This window comes from Euprymna scolopes, chromosome 1, assembly GCF_053919585.1.
Source record: "Euprymna scolopes isolate OS-2025 chromosome 1, ASM5391958v1, whole genome shotgun sequence".
Taxonomy (NCBI): domain Eukaryota; kingdom Metazoa; phylum Mollusca; class Cephalopoda; order Sepiida; family Sepiolidae; genus Euprymna; species Euprymna scolopes.
In genome coordinates this window covers 55,776,005-55,798,379 of record NC_136482.1, presented here as the reverse complement: position 1 = coordinate 55,798,379, position 22,375 = coordinate 55,776,005, and the positions used below count along the sequence as shown (strand labels likewise).

General features: G+C 33.3%; 1 protein-coding gene across 1 annotated transcript in view; it reads left to right on the top strand.

The window, feature by feature from the left end:
• Nucleotides 1-14,297, top strand: part of LOC145283474 (uncharacterized) — a 43,490-nt gene extending 29,193 nt beyond the window's left edge. The window contains exons 3-5 of the mRNA XM_080132287.1: nt 1,270-1,317; nt 4,417-4,996; nt 14,035-14,297. Of these exons, the coding sequence (XP_079988413.1) occupies nt 1,270-1,317; nt 4,417-4,967 (599 nt within the window). The 3' untranslated portion in view covers nt 4,968-4,996; nt 14,035-14,297. The remainder of the gene's footprint in view (nt 1-1,269; nt 1,318-4,416; nt 4,997-14,034) is intronic.
• The last annotated feature ends 8,078 nt before the right edge of the window (nt 14,298-22,375 follow it).

The following is a 22,375-nucleotide window of genomic DNA, read 5'->3' as shown; positions in this document are numbered from 1 at the left end:
ATATATATATATATATATATATATATAATTTGTTTGCGTTTATTTAGCAATATTAACAACTTCGAAACGCTGTTATATTTTTCCCGTTATATTAGCGTTTTTTAAGAGTAATAAGCGCTTCTTGTTATTCATATATATGAATGAGTCGCACCTGATTTTTTATGAGGCATATTTTTATTTATTTATTTTTATTACTAAATATTATTACGTGCATAAAAGGTATATTCCTGTTATGCACGTAATAATAATAATAATAATAATAATAATAATAATAATAATAATAATAATAATAATAATAATAATAATAAATATATATAAATGAAATATGTGTCTTCATTCTTTATAGACTCCACCGGCCGATTTTTATGTAATTTCAAATAAATGTACTTAATGTATCTTGCAGTGTTCTAAAATAAGTTTTGTATCGGAAGGTCTGCAATAAGTGTCGATCATCGATAATTTAAAAAAAGTCATCTAAAAGAAAGAAACAAGCGATTTTGACCAGAATGAATATCCTATAAAGCCTTAAATCACAATTGCACAATTTTATTACCACACAAGTATAAAAACCCATCATAAAAAAATCAACAGTAGGTCCTTTGATATGACTGGCGTGCATTCGAAATCAATGTTTTTTATTTAAAGCAAAAGTGCACCATGATACTTGACCTTTTTCATTTTAAACTTAAATTCAAGCCATTATCACTGCACATACACAGGGCCAGAAGTATGAAATTAACTGTAAGTTCTTTGATTTAACTGGGGCGCGTTCGAAATGAATGATTCTGTTTAGAGCATAAATGAAGAATACTGTTTGACTTTATCATTTTAAACTTTAATTCTAGCCGTTATATACATATAAATGATCTTATAAAATAAAAACAGTAGATCCTCTACAATGCAATGAAGATTACAATATATTTTGAACTACGTCACTATCGGAAGGAATGTGAAGCTTCATTTCGGTGCACCGCCATTTGTCCTCAACTAGAGCAGGCAGTCAATTGATTTGATTTCAAAAATTTTTAAAGCTTACTTTATATTAATCTAAACATCTCGTGAAGCTAAACATTTCAAATTAATAATCGTTGTATATGCCATATTGCATAGGAATTTATATTTTTTATTTAATAAGTATTAAAATTACTCTTATTACTAAGGCTAGGACACCAGCATATTCTTTTCATTATTTTGACTCTCAAAACAATGAAAAGAATATTCTGTTGTCATAGCCCTGCTTATTGTGTTTATTTATTTGTTTATTTTCAGTTTCTGGCTTTTCAAACTATAACATAGCCAACGGATTACCAGTTCCAGGTAATATTTACTTTATTACATTTATTTAAATTTTAAACACAGATATTACAATACAAATGCTAGTAGAAAAGGCAAGTGTTACATTGACCCGTGATAATAATTTACACAAACACAGAAGCACACACGTGCGCGCGCACACACACACACATATATATTTATGATAAATAATGAGGAGTAAAAATCCATTTAGTTTTATTCCTTGTGTCCACTGAGAACCACTTGCAACTCTCAATGTGTGGCGTATATTTCTAGTTGGACTTACACACTTCTATTAATTAACGTTAAACGACTTGGGATATCTGATATCTTAAAACGTTTTTTTTTACTCACGTTAACCTCAAACAAGGCATATCACTACTTGAAGGTAAAAGGCTACTATTTGGGACCATGCATCGAAGAGATTAACAAGATGTTTGCTTGCGTTACACTTGAACTTATGCATATCAGTACAGTTAGAGAAGCAGGAAGCAGGAAGAGAATTCTAAATTCTAGTTGTTCGAGGAAAGAAACTAATGGAGTAGAAAACTTTCTGGCATTCAGCGATCTTAACAGTAAAGGGGTGTGATTTTGTTGCTAAGCGGATTTGTCGGATGTACTATTGTCTAAGATGGATCTAACTATATTTAGTATTCGTCCATTATACCATACGATTTAATTTTCATTAGCAGCCCTTCCTGCCAGACTTTGTCAAATGCTTTGGACATATTCAGGGCTACAGCTTTGCCCGCCTTATCCAGGGCATGGGGTGTGTTTAGATATGACCGTTAAAATATACGCAATAGAACGACATTGCCTTGCTCGTTAGAGAGGCTAACTTTTGCGAGGTGGTTGACTAGTACTTGATTGATTAAGGTCTCAGAGATTTTAGAGAAGAACGGAAGAAGACTGATAAGGCGATAATTGAGAGGGTCAGTCCTTTCACTAAAATTCTTGTACACTTGTACCACAGGCCCGATTTTCCAGCTATTAGGGATGCAAGATTCAGCACGGCATTTGTTGTAGAGTTTTGAAAGTATGGGGGTTAGCTCAGCTGAGTATTTCTTAAATAGTATAGCCGGGATGAGCTCATGCCCACACGCCTTGGAGATTTCTAATTTTTTTATGAAATCGCGGACATGAGAATGTCGTTTCAGTTCGCATAAAGGGATTTGGGAGGGAGTTGTTTGTTGGTTCTAACGTGGATTAGAGGCGAATCGCCGGGCAAGCAGTTCCACATTCTTTGTAGCCGTGCATGCAACCTTCTGGTTGTTGGATAGTGGAGGTATTACTGATAGCCCTTTATTCACTACACTATTATAAATGTTTCAGAAATCGCAAGTTCCTATCTTGTTCAATTCTATGCGTTCCCTGATTATTTTAGCATTTTTTTTTTTGCTGAGGCTATTTCACTTTTACAATGATTTCTAGTATCTATAAATTTTTGCCTATTTGATATTTACTCATGACGAACCGGCGGAGTGCACGTTATCCTTGTGCAAACACACCTGCACAATCTATAGTTAACCAGGGCAGTGAGTGAGATTTGTTATAATACTTCACTGTGTGAACATATGCTTCAATGTAAGCTTTGCACTATTAGTTTCTCTCATTGGTATACTGTTCAACGGGAAGAAAGAAGATTTTAGTCCACGGGCATATTTGATGTGTTCCCTTATGGTTTCCCAGTCAGCCGCTTTGTAGTAACTTTTCATTTTGTGTAATGGCTCCTCACCTTGGAGTTAGGATTTAAGTGTTATGCCTACTGATACCACTAAGTGGTCTTCGTTTCCAAGTAGACTGTGGGCAATAGTCACACAATCCTCGGGTAATGTGGTAAACAATAGGTCTAGAAGTGAAGCTTGCTGGTGTTCCCGATCTGGGAGGCGGGTCGGGAAAATAACTGTCTGTGTGAGGGAATGGGTAATAAAGGAACAGCGTCCAACTGCATTTGTGCATCCTGAAAAACCAAGCCAATTTTTATGGTGGACATTAAAGTCACCAAACACACGTATTTGGGCGTTATTATGCAAAGAAAGTGTTGCATCTATAAAATCAAAGGCCTGATCGATTAAGGCACAGTCCTGACTTGAGGAAGAACGGGAGAGAAAATATAAGTTAGTAACGCAGTGATGAAAGTCTAGTCGAAAGCATATATAGGCTTGATCATCTGATTAAAGACGTTGCTCTCTAGTTAAAGAAAGGATGCTACGAATATTGACTTCAAGCTCGTGCATATATCTATCCGAGTCCTTATGGTAGAGAGGGAGGTATCCTGTCATGTTAAAGTACCTATAGAAGATTAAGGAGTGTAAGTTTGTTGCACTTAATACTACGATATCTGGACGTTTACTGAGGTAAGATTCTACATAATCTAGGTTACTTCTAAGTCTACAAATATTTGTGACAGTATTTGTCATAGAAACGGCTCTACAGTCTTTAAGGCACTTTTTGGCTTTATAAATCACATCTGGTTATTTCTGTAATGTTGTTGGAACTAATCGTATTGGCTTCCCCATTTCCATTGAAATTTTTTAGGGATGCAGAACGAGTTTGAATCAGTCTCTCATTAACCCTAACCTATCTATCTCATTAATACTTTACAATTTGGAGTGTAAATTCAAGCTTCGCTATTATGTTAGCACAACACGAGAATAATTAATCAGTTTAAAATACTGTTTCGAAATTTAGGAAAATGTGTCTCTTTTCTGATAATTTCTGGCAAAATTAACGAAACATAAGGCTCTAATCATCAATATAGAATTGAAATGATCACATATAACCCCTTCAACAGTGGAAACTTTCAGATTAGGATATTTTTAAGGAGAAATATTTAACATGTTTTTAAGAAATTAAAAAACAAAATTAATTTCCTACTTTTATTCGCATCCATTGAGCGAAAAGAAATAATCGTATTCATTGAGCTTTACTCATCAGATTAAATGATCACACATTTGAGAAAGAAACACTGGGCCCAATTGATGCATGTGACAGATGTTAAATTCTTATGCATTCTTACATTGTTTGACCTGAAAGTTACTACACAAATTGTAAAGATGTCGATTGATATACTTTTTTCTATATTTTATCTTTACAATTTTAAGAATATTTATTTTGTTTCAGCATTTTCAACTTCTAATGAAACCAAACCATCTAATGGTGCCCCACAACCACTGTTTCAAGCACTAGACGCAGACTTGTTAAGTAAATTACAAGGAGGAAGTTTACCTGGCGTCAAGAAAGGTAATGGGCATGGTGACAATTTTCATACTCGTCCTAAACCAACAACTCCCAATTCTCTTGGCTTTGACTTCAAGTATCTTTTCGCCGGTGAACCTAAGAATGATTCTAAAAAACAAAAGTGGGATAAACTTAAATTCAAAAATCTGAACCAAGATAACAGGCAAAATAATCTTAATAGTGCCAACAACGAGATATTTAATGAAAATGAAAACGCCTTCGAATTCAACGAACAAGGGTTTGGTGATGGCAATGTTGGGCAATTTGATCCGTTTTTAAATCTTTTCATGCCAGCTCCAAATTTTTTAAATTTTCGCCGACCGAATTATGCAGGAAATCGAGGACCCATTCCGATGTGGACACCAAGAAGTTATTCAAATGGATTTGGATTTCCGATGCCACAGTTTTTCCCACCAGGACTTGGACGTTTCTGAAAAACTGAATACACTCTTAGGACAATCAAGTGAGTGAAGATTGATTTTATTATTTAAATGAACATTGGATTTTTTCACCATTGTAAATATGTTGAAAATTTAAACATTTATTTAGAATTTTTTTCCATAGATTAATCAAATATTATAGCATAATGTATCAAATGAATTTTATTTTATGTCTTGGATTATTATGTTCGATTATGTGCTTTAATATGAGTACAAAACGCGGTATTGAAAATATACTTGAAAAGATAAAGGTTTTCTTATTGATTTTTGCAGAAATACTTTCCGAGCTTGATTATAGCTTATTAATCATTTCAGAAATTTTGTATTATAAAAAGTTATAATATATAAGCTCTATTTGACCCTAAGTTCTCTAACTCTTCGTCTTTCACCTGCAGTATTTAATTGAATTAAGGAGATCTGAAATATTGCATTTTTATAGTCGTTGATATTATAATAATTCTATGTGTTTTTGTTTTCTTTTGATATGCCTAAAATTATAGTGATTGAAAATCGACTTTTCTTGAATACACAAACATAAAAATGGGTGTTAGAGGTTGCTTGAAGAATTGTATGTAATGTGAAATAAGTTGTTTTAAGACAATGCAGTCTTATATGAGAAAACTGTTTGGAACGAGACGAGGAAGTAAAACGGATCATGAAAACATTTAATGTTCAGTGTATTTCAAAAATAATATCTTTATTTATCAACATATGTCCGATAAGGATGTTAATGTGATGTAGACGTTCTAAAATTTTCGGGGTATACTCCATTTTTAAGAAGATAAAAAAAGAATACGTGTAGGCGTTCATGTTTACGCCACCGTCTACTCACATATTTGGCATTGTTCAAGTAAATACTGAAAATAGATACTTAGAATGTTATGTAGATATATGAAATAATAATAATAATAATAATAATAATAATAATAATAATAATAATAATAATAATAATAATAATAATAGTGGCGAGTACTGGAAATCTGGGGAAACATGTTGTCACACAAACTCCAGGAAACATCATAGATTGTTCTCAAAGAGCAATATTTAGTGATAGCATATGTGCTTACACCTAGTGAGTAAATAATAATAATAATAATAATAATAATAATAATAATAATAATAATAATTACAACAATATTTTTTTCGTGTTTCACTTATATTGTTCACGTTTAATTTTAATACTATATACACATGCAACCTGTATTGTTTATTAATGTTGCCTAAAAGAAGGCAATTATTGTGGTCATACATTGAAGTTAACTAGAGTTACTTCCTTTGAGTAGTACTCTCTATATCTCTCTATCTCTCTCTCTATATATATTTATTTATTTATATATTTTTGTATTTGTAAATGTGATTTTTACTTATTAATTTACTTATTATTTATTACCACATAATATAACTTATTGTAATTTTCATTATTTACCAGTAATTTCTAACGAGGTAACTATTTTGTATTTGTTATAGTTACACAAATTTCTTCTTTATTTATACATATTATTACTAAGACGTAATGGTATTTAATTATATCATGAGTTTTATTATGTGTGTCATAATCTATGTATTATATATATATAAATATATATATATATTTAAATATATATATAAATATATATATATATATATATATATATATATATATATATATATATATATATATAGCTGTACCCTGCCACGCGTTGCTGTTGCTCAAATTGGCGACAATGGAAAAAGTTCCAAAATTAAAAAATGCATGTTTCTTATAGGTTTAATTCCACATTTCGTATGGGTACAGAGTTTTTGTTTTTCCATTTTCTTAGCTGATGTAGAGATTTTCTGGTTTGGTGACTCTTGAACACATAACATAAATTGTCCATGTGAAAAAACAGTCAGTGTGTAGCTGTAAGTAAAACAATTGTAAAGATTGTTCCCTGAGCTTTGTTGATGATTATTGCAAACGACAATAAAATTGGAAAATGCAGTTTCCTAAACTGTAATGGTGTATCCGGTGGAATCATAGGAATGCGTGGAATGAAGATATCTTCACTTGTGCAAGTTCCTGTTAAGGTTGTTGTTTCTATGATATTGTTTGTTAATTTTTTTTTACTGCAAGCCATGTGCCATTGCAAAGCTTGGATTGGTTTATATTTTACAACATGATAATTAGTACACCAATTTTCAGTTGCAGTATATGCGGAGGCATCCCTGGCAAATCTATCAGTTGGATAATTAACCACATGGAAGTGGATAATTAATTTGAATATCTGGGAAAAAAAACTTTTTAACCAATTCTTCTTTTGATGAAATAAATTACAGAAGTTAAAAGTCAAAGAATGTCGCCCTTAACTCGGATCAGCCAGCACTTTTCTGTGCCCAATTTCCCACAAGTGATGCAAAAATTTCTGTGCGGATCGAGCGGTCTGCAACTGGATATGCATATTTTGAGTTAAGTTTAATGTCTTCACATAACACCAAAAAGTAGAGTATTTGAGGGAAACATTTATTTAATTTGCCGGTGTTCATTGAAGAATTACAAATATAATTTATCTGAAATCTTCTGTAAGCAATATTACTACAGTTCTAAATGATCTGCCATGCAAATCTTGCAAAGTTCGACCAAGAGCATCAAGTGATTATTTGCCTACCGTTGTGCATTCATCCCAAACAATAAGTTAGTATTTCTGCAATATTTTCCCCATACTGGATGGTTTGGAGATGTTGAACGTGAGATTTTTGTAAAATTGAATGTTTAATAGTAGTTTCTAAGTAGAATAAGTAGTTCTACTTGATAACAAGATCGCAGGTATTCCACATGCAGCAAGGGCTATGTCATTTTGTCACTGAATGGCTGCCAAAATCAAGTTAATTAGAAAGGTTTTACAGGTTACTCCTGGTGCTGTTCAAGGTAACAGTAATTTCCAAATAACTTCTAATCTCACAATAAGTAAATGAGGTGACTAAAATAGGATTTATCCATGTTTTACAATGCATTATTCACTGTAATTAATTGAGGAGACTACAATAGGATGAGGGATTAGAGATGGACAGATAGACAGGAAGATATATAGATGGAGGGAAATTCAGAAAGAGAAGGAGATAGAGGGAGAGTTAGAAACAGAGAGGGAGCGAGACAGAGGAAAGGAGAGAAGGGGAGAGAGATAGAGGGAATTAGAGAGAAAAAGGGGCGCAAAGAGAGATGGAGATGGTGATATATATATATATAGAGAGAGAGAGAGAAAGAGAGAGAGAGAAGAGAGAGATGGATGGAGAGAGTTATTAAGAGAGGAAGAGAGGGGGGAGAAACAGACGGCGAAGTACACTTCTCCTTTTTTCTTCGATCAGCAGAGGAGAAATCTTTCGAGACTGGGGCAAGTTTAATTTATTTACTATCCAAAGTAACTTTTTTTTTCGGGAGCTAGATTTTCCACAAATTAGAAACCGACTGGATTATCTGTACTTTCACCTAACAATTTAATAAACGAAAAAATGTTTTAAAACCTGAATTTAACGTGTAAATAATAATTTAAAAAATAGCACGGTAACGTAAGTGCATAAGCGCCACTTTATTTCAAATATTTATTTTCCAAAGTCTGATTGAATGAATTAAACTTTAAGTGGTTTGTAATTATTTTCTCAGCGTTCGACTTTCACCGACGCATGACGTCAACAGCCGGATAAAGTCGAGCGTTACCGAGGAAATAATAACAACGCTATGTGAAAGAAAAAGTAAAGTAAAATTTTAAATAAAAAACAAAAAAACTACCGGTCATTTGTATTTCTTAATAAATGTTTGTAGAGAATAACATGTTTTTTTTTGTCACAAAAATAAAGTTTTAGCATTTTTTGCAATAAATAATAGCAATTTCGCTAATTTTTACGACTTGCTCCAGCAAACATCTCAACTCCTCATGTTAAAAACGGCTTTAGGTATACACCCTACTTCCCCATGTGAAGAACGGCTTTCGAGGTTTTGGAGGTATATATATATATATATATATATATATATATATATATATATATATATATATATATATAGTTGAGATGGTCATTAATAAAAACTGAATAAAGTGCTCAATATTGTTGTAGAGCAAATATGCGTTTTATTTTTTATTACCGTAAATTTCTGTTACGTTACATTATTGTTTCTGCTACACGGCCGTTTTTCTTTTGGTAATAAAATAAAAAAAAACGTATATCTATCTATCTATCTATCTTTCTATCTATCTATCTATCTATCTATCTATCTATCTATCTATATCTATATCTATATATATATCTATATATATATATATATATATATATATATATATATATATATATATATATATATATATATATATATAAATTCAAAATTGAGGTAATTCCGATACTAGAAATCCTGGGAGAGCTCAACACGGTGTGGAGCCAATTATAGTGTTATAATGGAATAAATCCAGAGGAAATCCGGGTATGAGAGCTCAATGTGGTAAACAGAGCAATAAGATAAAATAATAAGATGAAAATACCATAAGGTTGAAATAAATTATTGCATCGACAATTATGTAATTTCCGTGTTATAATTTTTATCTTATTGCTCTGTTTACCACATTGAGCTCTCATACCCGGATTTCCTCTGGATTTATTCCATTATAACACTATATATATATATATATATATATATTGCCGATCCCCGGCGAGTAGGGGTCTTTTTTCGTTATGTCCAGGAGTAACACGCATACACCGATCGAATTGTTTATTTGTTTGTTTCTTTCTTTCTTCTGTGGATGTCATGTTCCGGAGAAATCCGAGACGCAAGCTGAGTTACGTTTGTTTCATTAAATGCATAAGTACAAATAATTTCTTTTACTTGTGCTTTGTTTATTAAATTTACAATTTCTCTGTTACTCTTTTAACGATTAAAAAAAAGTTTTTTTAATACGCACGTGTAGTCAGAATCGTTATTTTTCGTTATTTCAAAATTGTCGATCGAAAAGAAACGAAGTCGAATAAAAGTTTTATTTTTAATTTGGTAATATTTTTTACTTTTTAACATTAAAAAAAAAACCCAGTAAGATGAGAAAGAGACACTCTTATAAAATTTCACGGAAAACGGGCGTGTAAATTTCTAGTTTATCGATTTGGAATAAACCAGACATTTGATTTATATATGTACTAGCGGGGGCGGTACCCGGCGTTGTCTGAGTGTTTGGAGGTGTGTGTGGTCGGGCGGGGTGGGGGTGTTAATGAAAACCTAAGAATTAGCGAAGTAAAAAAAGAAAACAGAAAAACGAACGTTAAAAATTATCTGAAAAATAAAGCGGGAGGGAGGTACCCGGGCGGTGGGGTGGGGGGTAATCAAAACAAAAAACACAAAAACTAACGTAAGGCAAACATACGATGTTAAATGTAAAAATCGAAAAAACAAAAACAAAAAAGAAAACAGAAAAACGAACGTTAAAACTGCTGTAAAAATCTGAAAACTACTCCCCCCCCAAAAAACACGTGAAAATGGCTTTTCGATATTAAAATTAAAAAAATCGGTGGGTACCCGGGTGTTTTTGGGTGTGTGTGGTCGGTCGGGGGTAGGAGTGTTAATGATAACCTAAGAATAAGCGAAGAAGAAAAAGAAACAGAAAAACGAACGTTACGTGAAAAATGGCTTAAATAACCCTGCTTCAATATTAAAATTTAAAGAATCGGAATCTCACACCACGATTCGAACCCAAAACGTTTAGATAATGACCCAAATGCTCTTAGTAACTGAGCTAACACGACATACATGTAATTTTGTCACTTCTTCAAATATTTAAACTAAATCAGGCCATGACGTCGTCTGATGCATGCGTAGAACTGATCTCGTCATGAGAGGACGATTTTTGCGGACCTCCCTGTAGAAAAGTGTTGATTTCAGGGTGAAAAAATTAACATTTTTAGCCAATTCTTCGATATTTGTCGGGCGGAGGATGGGGCTTTCATATGAGACCAAATTTGTGAATTTTGTTCTGTCTGTCGAAAGCTTTTAGCAGGCACACAAACATACACACATACACACATACATACATTTTCGCTTATATATATATATATATATATATATATATATATATATATATTATACCATTGCACACAGAAATTAGGAACCCACGATTTTCGGCAAATCTAAGACAGTGTAGTAAATAATGAGCAGTCAACAATTCCCCCACTATCAAACAATCATGACGTTTTTCTGCACGGCAACCGTGAAGGCTAACTTGCTTGTCAGTGGGTTTGCCTCAAACTTCAAATTGGGCCCGACAAACCACTCCCTTCCTGACTTTCCTTTGTGGACAGACGCCACACTAGATGATCTGAAAATCACCCCTTCTCAGGTGCATGCTATCATGAAACACCTAGACACCTCGAAAGCATGTGGACCCGATCTCATCCTGACTATCTATATTCTATCAAAAAATGCTTCGCTGAGGTTGCTCCAGTTCTCTCCGAACTTTACAACAAATGCATTAACGAACCTTCTTTTCCTGACTGCTAGGAAAACTGCTTCTGTGGTAACAAAAACGAATGAACACATATCTAAGGAAATGACAGAAACACTAGATGAAAACCTCCGCTCTGTAGTGGAATGGGGACAAAAATAGATGGTCACATTCAATGCTGCTAAGACTAAGCTTGCTTCAATCATTAATTACAAGAAACCTTCTCTACCACCAATAGCAATAACCCAAGACACATTATCTGAAAGTACTTCCTTTAAAGTCATCGGCCTAACATTCATAATGAATATGAATTGGAACAGATACATTGAGAGCATTGCCAAGGCTGCTGCGAAGAAATGGGTTCTCTCTACCGCGCTAGAAAGCTACTTGCACTTGAACGTATTCTGTACCTCTATAAGGCCATGTATGGAGTACTGTTGTCATATTTGAGCTGGTGCATCTGCTACTCGTCTCTCACTCCTGGACAGGGTTCAAAAAAGAGTCGCCAACTTGATAGGTCCTGAATTGTCATCTAAGCTGCAGTCTCTGTCCCATTCAAATAATGTTGCATCCCTCTGCCTGTTCTACAGGTATTTTAATGGTGAATGCTCCCGACGAACTACAAGCACTTGTACCTCCTCGACGTAAATACCCTCGACAAGCCCCACAAGCAGCTAAATTCCACCCCTAGATAGTAGAGATCCCTAGGTGCAATTCTTTTACTCCAATAGTTTCTGTTCCAGAACTGCTAGACTTTGGAACTCCCTTCCGGGATTCTACTTTCACATCTGAACTGACATGCAGAAGTTCAAGCGTAATGTGAACAAACATCTTGCTCCTCATTTCTCTTCATAATATCCCTGAAAATTATGTCCTTGATAATAGCCCCCTACTTCAAAGTGGCACTGTACCTTGTTTGGGGTGAAAATTTAATTAAAAAATTACTCCTTAATTAAAATGAGTGGCTTTGCTACTGCATGTACGAATGCCAGATGCAATCTCGTGTGTATGCTGATATTTTAGCAATCGTGCGCACCGAATATTAAGAAGTATCTGGCTGTTAATAGTGTTATTGTTCGTATGGTTATATAATAAAGCTGCAATGGAGCCCCGTTCTGTTGTTTATTTTAGAGTTGAATTATTATATTAGCATTGGTTTCTTAATTCTTCAAATTTTATAGATCTCTTTCTTTGGTTAGTACTGTACAAAGCATACGGATAGTTTTATAAAAGTATTCTTATTTAACTGGTTGAGTTAGACTTTAAAATACAACAGTTAAGTATCACAATTCGATTGTGCTCTAAACAGAAGCATTCATTTCTAACTCGTACCTATCTTATCAAAGAGCCTACTGTTGATTTTATAGGCTAGGTCCTTTTGTTTGTGCGGTGTTAACACTTCTAGAAAGTAAGTGCGATGTTGGGCTGTATAAGAGTTTTAATTTTAGTCAAAATTGAACTATTCGTGTTTTAATCAATTTCTTTTAATAATCGTTTTCTGATACTTATCGAAAGCATTCCGAACCTATATGAAACATGTTAAGACACATAAAGTATATTTGTAGGAAATTAAAAACAAATTGTCTCAGTAGTTTCGGAGTATAGAGAAAACAAATTTACACACACAACATGCCTCTTATATATAAGTAGAGGTAGTGATATAAATAATAACTTGAATTTAAGTTATATATACAAATATTAAGAATCATTGTTCAATTTTGTTGTAAGCAGAAGCATTCATTTCGAACGCACTCCTCTCTTATAAAAAAGCTTACATCGGGACCTTCTATTTGTGTTGTGATAAAACTACTCAAATGCATTTGTGATATAAGGCTGTATCTGAGTGCTAGCTTTGGTCAAAATCGAACTGTTTCTTTCTTAATCGAATTTTTTGATTTTCGATAACTATGTGAAGCAGTCTTACAGAAAATGTAAGACTCACTGACATAAAGTACATTTCTGCGAAATTAAAAAAAAAAAAAAAAAAAAAAAGAAAGTAAAATCGGACTAGCCGTTTTGGAGTTTATAGAGAAAGACCCCGCACACAGAGGTAAAGTGCTGTGCGCGCACACGCACGCACACGCACGCACACGCACACACACACACACACACACATATATACATATTCTAGGAAACACGGATACTAACATTAATATATTAATTTTTCGGTGCAAATTTTAACATTTAATATATGAAAAGTTATGTATGTTGATTTATTTTATATATATTACATTGTATAGCATAAACCTCTAAACTAATAATCCGATCATTTTGAATTTTTATTTATTTTTCTCGTTAATCTAGTGATTTTTTTCTAAATTTTATATTATTATAGATTCCCTAATTTATATAATAATTAAGTGATTGATTTTGTGCTACGAAACAGATACTGTCAAGAATTGTAAATATCAAGTGAATTAAATGAATAAATTGTAAGATGGTCAACATCATGAACTTTGGAATCATAGACTTTTGTCATTCATTCACTATATATATATATATATATATATATATATATATATATAAACACATATATATATATGTTTGTGTGTGTGTGTGTATGTGTGCGTGTAATCATGCTAATATATGAGTAGAATAAAACAATTAAAGTAAACTTTTATATTTCGTTCCAGGTTAAACTATCCGTACAAAGTTTGGATAATCTGGCACCAGGTACAAAATAAAAAAAAAGACCAAGACGAAACTACAAATTTATGTTGTCGTCCGAAGATACCAGAAACAAATCAATAGACAATAATGAATAACCTGTGAATAAACCATGAATAAAATAAAGAAAAAAACATTCAAAATCTAATTTTCGATAAATAATTGATGAAAAAAAAATGTAAAATATGAAAAATAAAACACAAAAAAATGAAAATTGAAACATTGTTTCCATTATTGTTTGTTTTTCTTTCCGAATTATAAACTGATACTACAACTGTAGAGTTGAAAAATGAAAAACTTAACGTTTACTAACTTTATTTTATTTCTTTTACTTTTGTTAACCCTCAAACAAAACATTTTATCACTTAGACGTAAGAAGCTACTATTTGGGACCAATATTTATAGGCGTCTACGTAAGGAGACGGGCTACATGTCGGTTTAGCTGTCCGAGGAAAGAAGCTATCAGAGTAGAAACCTTTCTGGCATCTGGAGACTGCAACAGTGAAGTGATGGGAGTTGATTGCGAAACGGATTAGTGGGGTGGGGTATATACGTCCAGGGGTGCAAATGTAATGAGTTTATCAGAGCACATTCTATTAAAATATTTGTAAAATAAGCACAGGGATGCAGCATTGCTGCGATATGACTGGGACTTATTAGATTTGGAGATACACCAGCCAAGATATGGCAACAACATTCCATGCATGGGTGAATCATAGCTTTGTACATGTCTAGGATACTATCAAGTGTGATAATTATATGGCGATTTTTGTGGATTTATTAAGATCTGTTAATAAACATCTTTGATTATCACCGAGTCGTGATGCACCGATTAATCTGTAGGTAATCGATAATCGGCATTAATTTGAAATAATTTCACTAATGCCTAGTGAATCATCAGAAAACTTTAACACATTAACACAGTACGCGTAATTGCCAATTTAACTTGATATTTGCTAAATGCCTAACTCTTTTATGGCTTTTTACCTTTTTACTTTATTACATTATATAAAAAATATCAAGTACAATTTCCGATTCTTAAATGGATATAATGAAATATCTAGATAAGAAAAGAATTACAAAGTATTAAGTATAAATTTTAGTCCTTAAGTGAATAACTATGAGCTAAAAGTTTTGTTTATACTTGTTTTAAAGAAAACTGTATTAGGGACTCATCCTGAATATTGTGCATCTTTCAGGTTTCTTGCACATGTGTGTGTGTGTGTGCTTGTAATAGGGAATAAAACAACTCTGCACTGTTCAAAGTCATTCGAGAGTCAATGACTTATCAAACTCAATAAGGGAGCATTATTTGTAGTTGCTGTTTAAATGTTCGTAATTTCATTAAGAGACGATTAAATTTTGTTTTTATTTTTGTAAATATATATGGAATTATTTTTTCAGTGAAGTTTGATGGAATACTATAATTTGAACACTGTTTTGCAATAAACCTATTATATCCAGTGTCAGATGTTAAAGAATACGACTGAATATCAACAGCAATCATTCCCTTGCTCAGATAATGGATTTCGTGTGATCTGTAGTCATTAATATCCCAAATTTTCTTCTTGGTCAATTAAGATTCTGTAGTAGTTTGGAATTTGGCTTGAGGCTTGTAGTTACTGTCACTTGTCCCTGAAGTATTTGCCCCTTAAAATTATTATTTTTTCTTTTGTTATCTACAATTTTTGCTTTTGGATGACCCTTTCTAAGATAGTTAACATATTTTCTGTTATTAGAGTTTTGCTGATTTACACCCCTTGATCTTGCAGACAAATGTATTCATCTTTGGAATTGACATCAAAATACTTGTTGCCATAATGCTTTGTGGTTGTTGTCAATATTTTATTATTTTTACGTATTTAAATTACTTATGTTTGTTATCTAATTCGTAATTTATTCTAATAACATATTTATTATCTAAACTAGATAAATAGATGTATGCAATGGAAGCACGGGTCCAAAAATGAGGAACAAGAGGGTAACTGATGAAGAATGATTTATTTGCGGTTTGCACATGGACGCCATTAATCATAAAATTTTTCACTGTAAAAAACGGGAGATAGAATAATAATTTTCAAGTCCAACGTTAACAAATTTCTAATGAACCGCCCCCTTAAGTAAACACTTCATCAAATCTCCACACTAACGTACTGTACTTGCAATAACCCTTATCACTGAGTGGCTTCCGGGCCTTGATAAGTGGTGACCACTGTGTAAAAAAAAATCCTTTGACAGTGAGTCGGAGAACAAAATTATAATATTAATTCGATAGGAAATGGAAGGACATAAATTTTCCATATGCTTGCCTGTATTTACCTCAAAAGGCTACAGTTCTCCAAGCTTGTTATTTGAAAATACGATGTAGACGGCGTATGTACTCTTGATGAATTTTCACTGGCAAGCAAACGAGGGAGTTAACTTGTTTTCGTTTATGCTATAATTAAATTAATATTTATATCATTTATAAAAACTAAATTTGCTGATAAATCGTCATTAGAAAACGTGTTAATCGGTATTCGGTAATCGGCCAATTTGCTTATCGGTTCATCTCTAACACAATGCTCTTATATTAACAAAAATGAATTTTGAATAAATTGTAATAGATAATTTTTTATATCCATTTGTATTCACTTCATTTGTTTTCATATCGATACACAGAGAAATATACGTAATATATTTCCATTTTCAATAACTGTTTGCTTTAGATTAAAAAAGACAAATATTATTTCTTTAGAAATTATTTTAAATTATTTATTAATTATTCATATTTCTAAATGAAGCTACATAGTCGTTTTTTAGTATTTAAGTTATCCAAATTTTGTTTATTTGTTTGAATTTTCAAACGTCAATTTGAACTAAAGAATTCTAAAATATTCCTTCATATTATTCGGCAGATCTTCTTTCACAAATCGGAACAGTTTGATTCAATTTCTAACATCATTATCTCTCTATATATTAGGGCTAATTTGATTTAAATCTAAAAATAAACAGCTCGAAAATATTTATTATTCTTATTATTATATGAATTCGATACAAAAAAGACAAAGAAGATGGACAATTTGAAATTTATTTGCTTGGAACAAGATTTTTATTATTTTAAGGATTATAAATATATCAACAAACAGTTTTTAAAAAATATCAATAAGGAGGTTCGATAAACAATCGAATTTGTATCAGACATCATCAGAATACAAGCGACAGTTGCGAACATCCTACCATGATTGAAAGGAAAGTAAGTTAAGGGAATATGATTATAAAATATCTAAAATAAAGTGGCTAGAATCCAACGGCATTGTTAACTGATTGATAGCGAAATAGATAAGAAAGCACTCGTCAACAATAAATTTGTTGTCTCCGCTTTTTCAGTTGTTTTAGGACAATTCTGTTATGGTAAGAAATCATATTGGTTTTGTTCAATCAGGTCAAGTTTTGGAGCTATGACCACATCTTTTTATGTTTATGTTTACAAAATGCAAAGTTTGGATTGTAAATATTTATTTTAATAGAAAAAATTATCCAAATCCAATGATTCTGGATGAAAAGGGATCAGTTTAAAGTCATGGAATCTGGAAATCTTCAAAAAATAGTGCTTAGGACTGGTCTGTTCAGGAGGAATTGCTGCTGTGCAAAGAAAAGAAACGTCATCAATGATCCTCTGGTGGCAGATATACAATACTCTTCCTACCGCTACACATCAAGATCAATTTAATCATGCATTTCACCAAAGTTTTGGACAATTCATTTATTTGTGCCAGGCTTGTCCAGAATTGACCATGGAGACGTTAAAAGCTGGCATCTTTTACAGTTTTCAGATCCGGCAGCTAATCAGAGATCCAGAGTTCAAAAACTCAATGAACGAAATTGAAGTGAAACCTGAAGTGTGGAAAACATTTGTTCTGATAGTGAAGAATTTTCTTGACAATAGTAAGACCAGAAACTAATCAAAACTTGTCAAAAACATGCTGACTGTTTTCGGAAACCTGGGCTGCACAACCTATTTTCACATATGGACCGGTTTTCTAAGAACCTGTGTTCAATAAGTGACGAGCAGGCGGAGATATTCTATCAGGACTCGAAAGAGAAGAGGACCAGGTATCAGGATCGTTACGACGCAGTAATGATGGCTGACTACTGTTGGAATCTGAAAAGAGGCCCCACTGTTGCTGAGAATTATAGAAGTTCGAAGAATCGAATTCAAACCTTAAAATTTGAACAATGGTGAAGCAACGTGAAATTTACGTGTATTTATCTTTATCAATGCCCACAATTCAGTTTTCAGTAATTGATGTTTCTATCGAGTTATCATTATATTTTGTTGGCAAAACATTTTGCATCTTAAAATATATTTAGAGTGGTATTTGTTTGATATCGTCCATAACTTCGATTACAGGACAATTTCTGACTAAAAGACTAGTCGTGTTGTATCGATAACAGCGTTGAACAATTGTACAGTCTTTCGCGAAATTATAAGAGTCAATCCATTTATAACTCTTATTAGATCGGTCCAGTGATTTTAGTAGGCTGTGCCATATTCAAGTCTGGTTCTCCCACTTACACTGTCTTTCACCAACGCTCTTCTCAAGTCAGATCATTAACTCTGGAGGAGGACCGCAACAACTTTTTCACGGGGTCAGAGAATCATCGTAAAAAACGCGCACCATCACAGCATTTCTTTGAATAGGACTGACAACCTTCGCAAATCTGCGCAATACACATCTAAAACGCAACACGAGTGCCTCAAACTTTTCTTTTGTCCTAAATCTGTTATTGAAAAAGCAGTAAATAGTGCTTTTATAATTCATGCCGCATTGAAGATCTCATCTTAAGTAAGTTGCTGATAAACTGTAACGACCTCACCAGTTGACTAAATTTGGGTGATATAAGCAAGCCACTTCACTCTAGATTAGTCACGCACGAATTTAACTTTCTCAACTCTTCTTACGACTGCTCAAGATCCATCAAACTCGAGAATGCTCTTTAAGTCTACACGGCTGTTAATTTTAGGCCGAAATAGCTTATTTTAGTCTTCTAGTAAAATTATAGTAACTCATTTTCTATTTCAACAATACCGCAACAAAAACGACAAATTCCTAATCCCAATATGCTTTCTCAGCTGTTAGAAATTCAACTGCCGTTTTCCATTTCAATCGATACGTTTATCCCAGCTGATCCTCACAGATGCTAATTAGTTACAACTACAAAAGTCTGTATCAATGAGGACAAGCTCCATCCGACTTTGGTGGATGGGCAGTCCCGAAATGTAATTCTATTCTCAGGCAGTATGTGTTCCTCTTTATTTTCAGATTAACGAAGAGTTGAATGACACGCAGGTGGGTGCAGGTAACGTACTTTTCCAGAACTGTTCGTTTTAAGATCTAAGTGATTCCCACCCATCTGATCACTTGGGTATTAGATAGTTTTTCTATGGACATATTCCAATAAATTTCCGAGTAAACATTAAGAAAGTTTGCCTGTAATATCCTTACCTTCTTTTTATTAAAAGTAGCAGTTCTCACACTTCAACACTGAAGGATTTTCCGTTAAATATAGTATATTTAGTTTATTTGAGTGCATGGCAGTGGCAGTATGGGCGTAAAATCGTTGCTTAAATTTACCCTGAGTCATACCGATAAAAATCTTCTCGTTTTTGGTAGTAATACCTTAAGTATGTTTTTCCAATTTGGGACGTCATAATATACCACTCCTCCATTGAACAATATTCTCTGGAACATGTGAGATTGCTGGAATCATCAGAAGTTCTACACTTGAAAAATATCAGGAACCCCACAGTTTATGATGGATGGAGTGAATTGTTTATCTCGTAGGGATAGAAAAGAGCTCTCTATGTGCCTCTTCTTACTAGATAAGAACAGATGCGAGTGGTCTCACTTTGTGAATTCCCACACTCCTATGGCTCTTAACATTTGCGTATATGTTCTTTCATAGCCAACTCCTATCACTTCATATGTCCCCGTCTCCATTTTTAACGATTTTATTATTTACTTTTTACCTCATGTTAACGTACATAAAGTTATTTCTTAACATATATGGTTCACCAACCGAAGCGAATTATACGTTTTTGCTGTCCCTTCGTCACGTTGAAATTGAGACCATTTCAAAAACATTATACCCGTTCCAATTGTGGTTTCAACTAATTCAAGGGCAATAACGCAACGTATAGTGTCTGCATTAAATTTCTTCCTTGGCTAGCCGTCCAAACTAACATGTGTGTGTTTTTTTACCAACAAACTATTTGAACTATATTTAATGTCCGCAATGAAGAGTTGTCTCAATAATGTGTGTGATAATTTTATTTACCAGAACTATGTGAAATAGGGAGATTGATGGAATTCTTTGTGTTGATCTTTGAAGGCACCATGCATCTTAGACGAGAAGAATTGAAAAAGTTTTAAAAAATTATAACATTCAGAGAAAGATAAGGTGTGGATCTGTTTCTCTAAATTAAAATTCCTCTCTTAAAATCTTATCGTAGTTAAGAGCCTAGAGAAAAATGATCAAAATTACGTATCTGTATTCAATATTTATAGATATACACAGTCGTGTATGTATCTATATATAGACATAAAGAGCTCAACCTCAGTTTGTGTAAATTATGCGCATTACAGTATTTTACACCGTGGCGCTGTGCGTGTGTGTTTGTTTGCCTTGTTCTGTTTGTGCGGGTGTAAATATTAGCTAAGTGATTGAGCAATACCTGAGTTTTGAAATGTTCTTTTCTTGTCATAGTCACGATGGGAGAAAAGCATACTTGCATCTACTGAAGGGCGTTGGGTTTTATCGGTTTGGATAGCTCTTCCTCGATAACTCTAATTTCCTCGCTTTTATAGGCATGTTTAAGTTCGCATCGTCTCATTAGATTTTGGGTTTAAAACGATTTTCATTGGCTAAAACATATTGTGTTGACATCTTCCTGTGAAATTTTTAAAAGTGAAAAGGATAGCGTATAACAACGAAGTGGACAAGGAAAAGGTTACTATTAAAGTCAGTCGTATTTTGGCGTTCATTTGAATCGAATTATATACCGATAAGACGTCGTATCTTTTGCATCCATTCACTTTATCCCCTCCTTTACTTTTCTACACTCTTAAAAAGTAAAACCTTTTCTATTATTTGTATATCTCTTACCTTTCTGGGGGTTTTTGGTTGGTTACCTCGTTTCTAGATATGTTTGCGGACGGGTATATCAATACATTCATTTTGATCGGATTAAATGACAATTAGCAGCCTTAATTATATATATTAACATTCAAAAAGATTTCTCAATAATAGCGCTCTCTCAATGTTATATTCATGTCGTTGCATGCAGAAATAAATATTTTTCGACCATGAAAATGTTGTTATCATTCATCGAACTGCTCTCATTTATTGAATGCTCTTTTTATTTGGCGGCAATTTACCATCCATCGAGAGCCATCTACGAAACTGCATTCGGAGGTCGTGTCCGCTGATCTATTTGTAGGAATTACTATATTGATGGTTTAGTTGTATCTCTACACAGCTTTCCGCCATTAACTTTCTTCTCAGATATACATTTGCAATTAAACAAGGCTTATCACTTACGAAAACAAACTCCAGTCGATTTGTGAGCTCTATTCTTTATTATATACCGGTAAATAAAGCTAAATCTGCTATAACAGTATACAAAAATAAAGAAAATATAAAGTTATAACTTCGCCAGGCGACTTTATGATGGGTTTTTAAGCGTAATGGCTCGTATTTTTTCACCCGAATATTTAAGACGGAATTGCACATTTCACTGTTGTGATGACTGAACTCATGCATTCATCACCTAAAAGGTCATCTCCCTGTTGCAGATTTTGATTTGAAGTCTCTAAAAATAAAAACGTTTGTTATAGACATGCGCCAGAAGCAGAGATGCGTCGTTGAATTCTTGCCAAAAGTGCATTGAAAATAGTGATGATTACGTATAAGAATAAATTACCAATTAATTTAGATTCTAGCAGTTAGCATACATAATACGCGCCCTATTCAGGTTTGATAGAGTTCAAACAGGCTTTGAAACCTAGTAGGTGACACCCTTTTCTCTTCCTTGCAACCTCTTTCCCACACAAGAGACGCTGCGAGCCTGTCTCTGCTTCATCGTTATTTTTATGGCAAATGTTCGACTGAACTCCAGTCTATGGTTCTCCTTGCTAAACATTCACAAAAAACACTCGACTAGCTACTATAAACGATTTTCCTACTCTCTATCAGTGCCTAAATTTAAACGCTAATTTCATGAACAAAGCTCCTTTTTCAGAATTGCCCGCCCGTGGAACACCG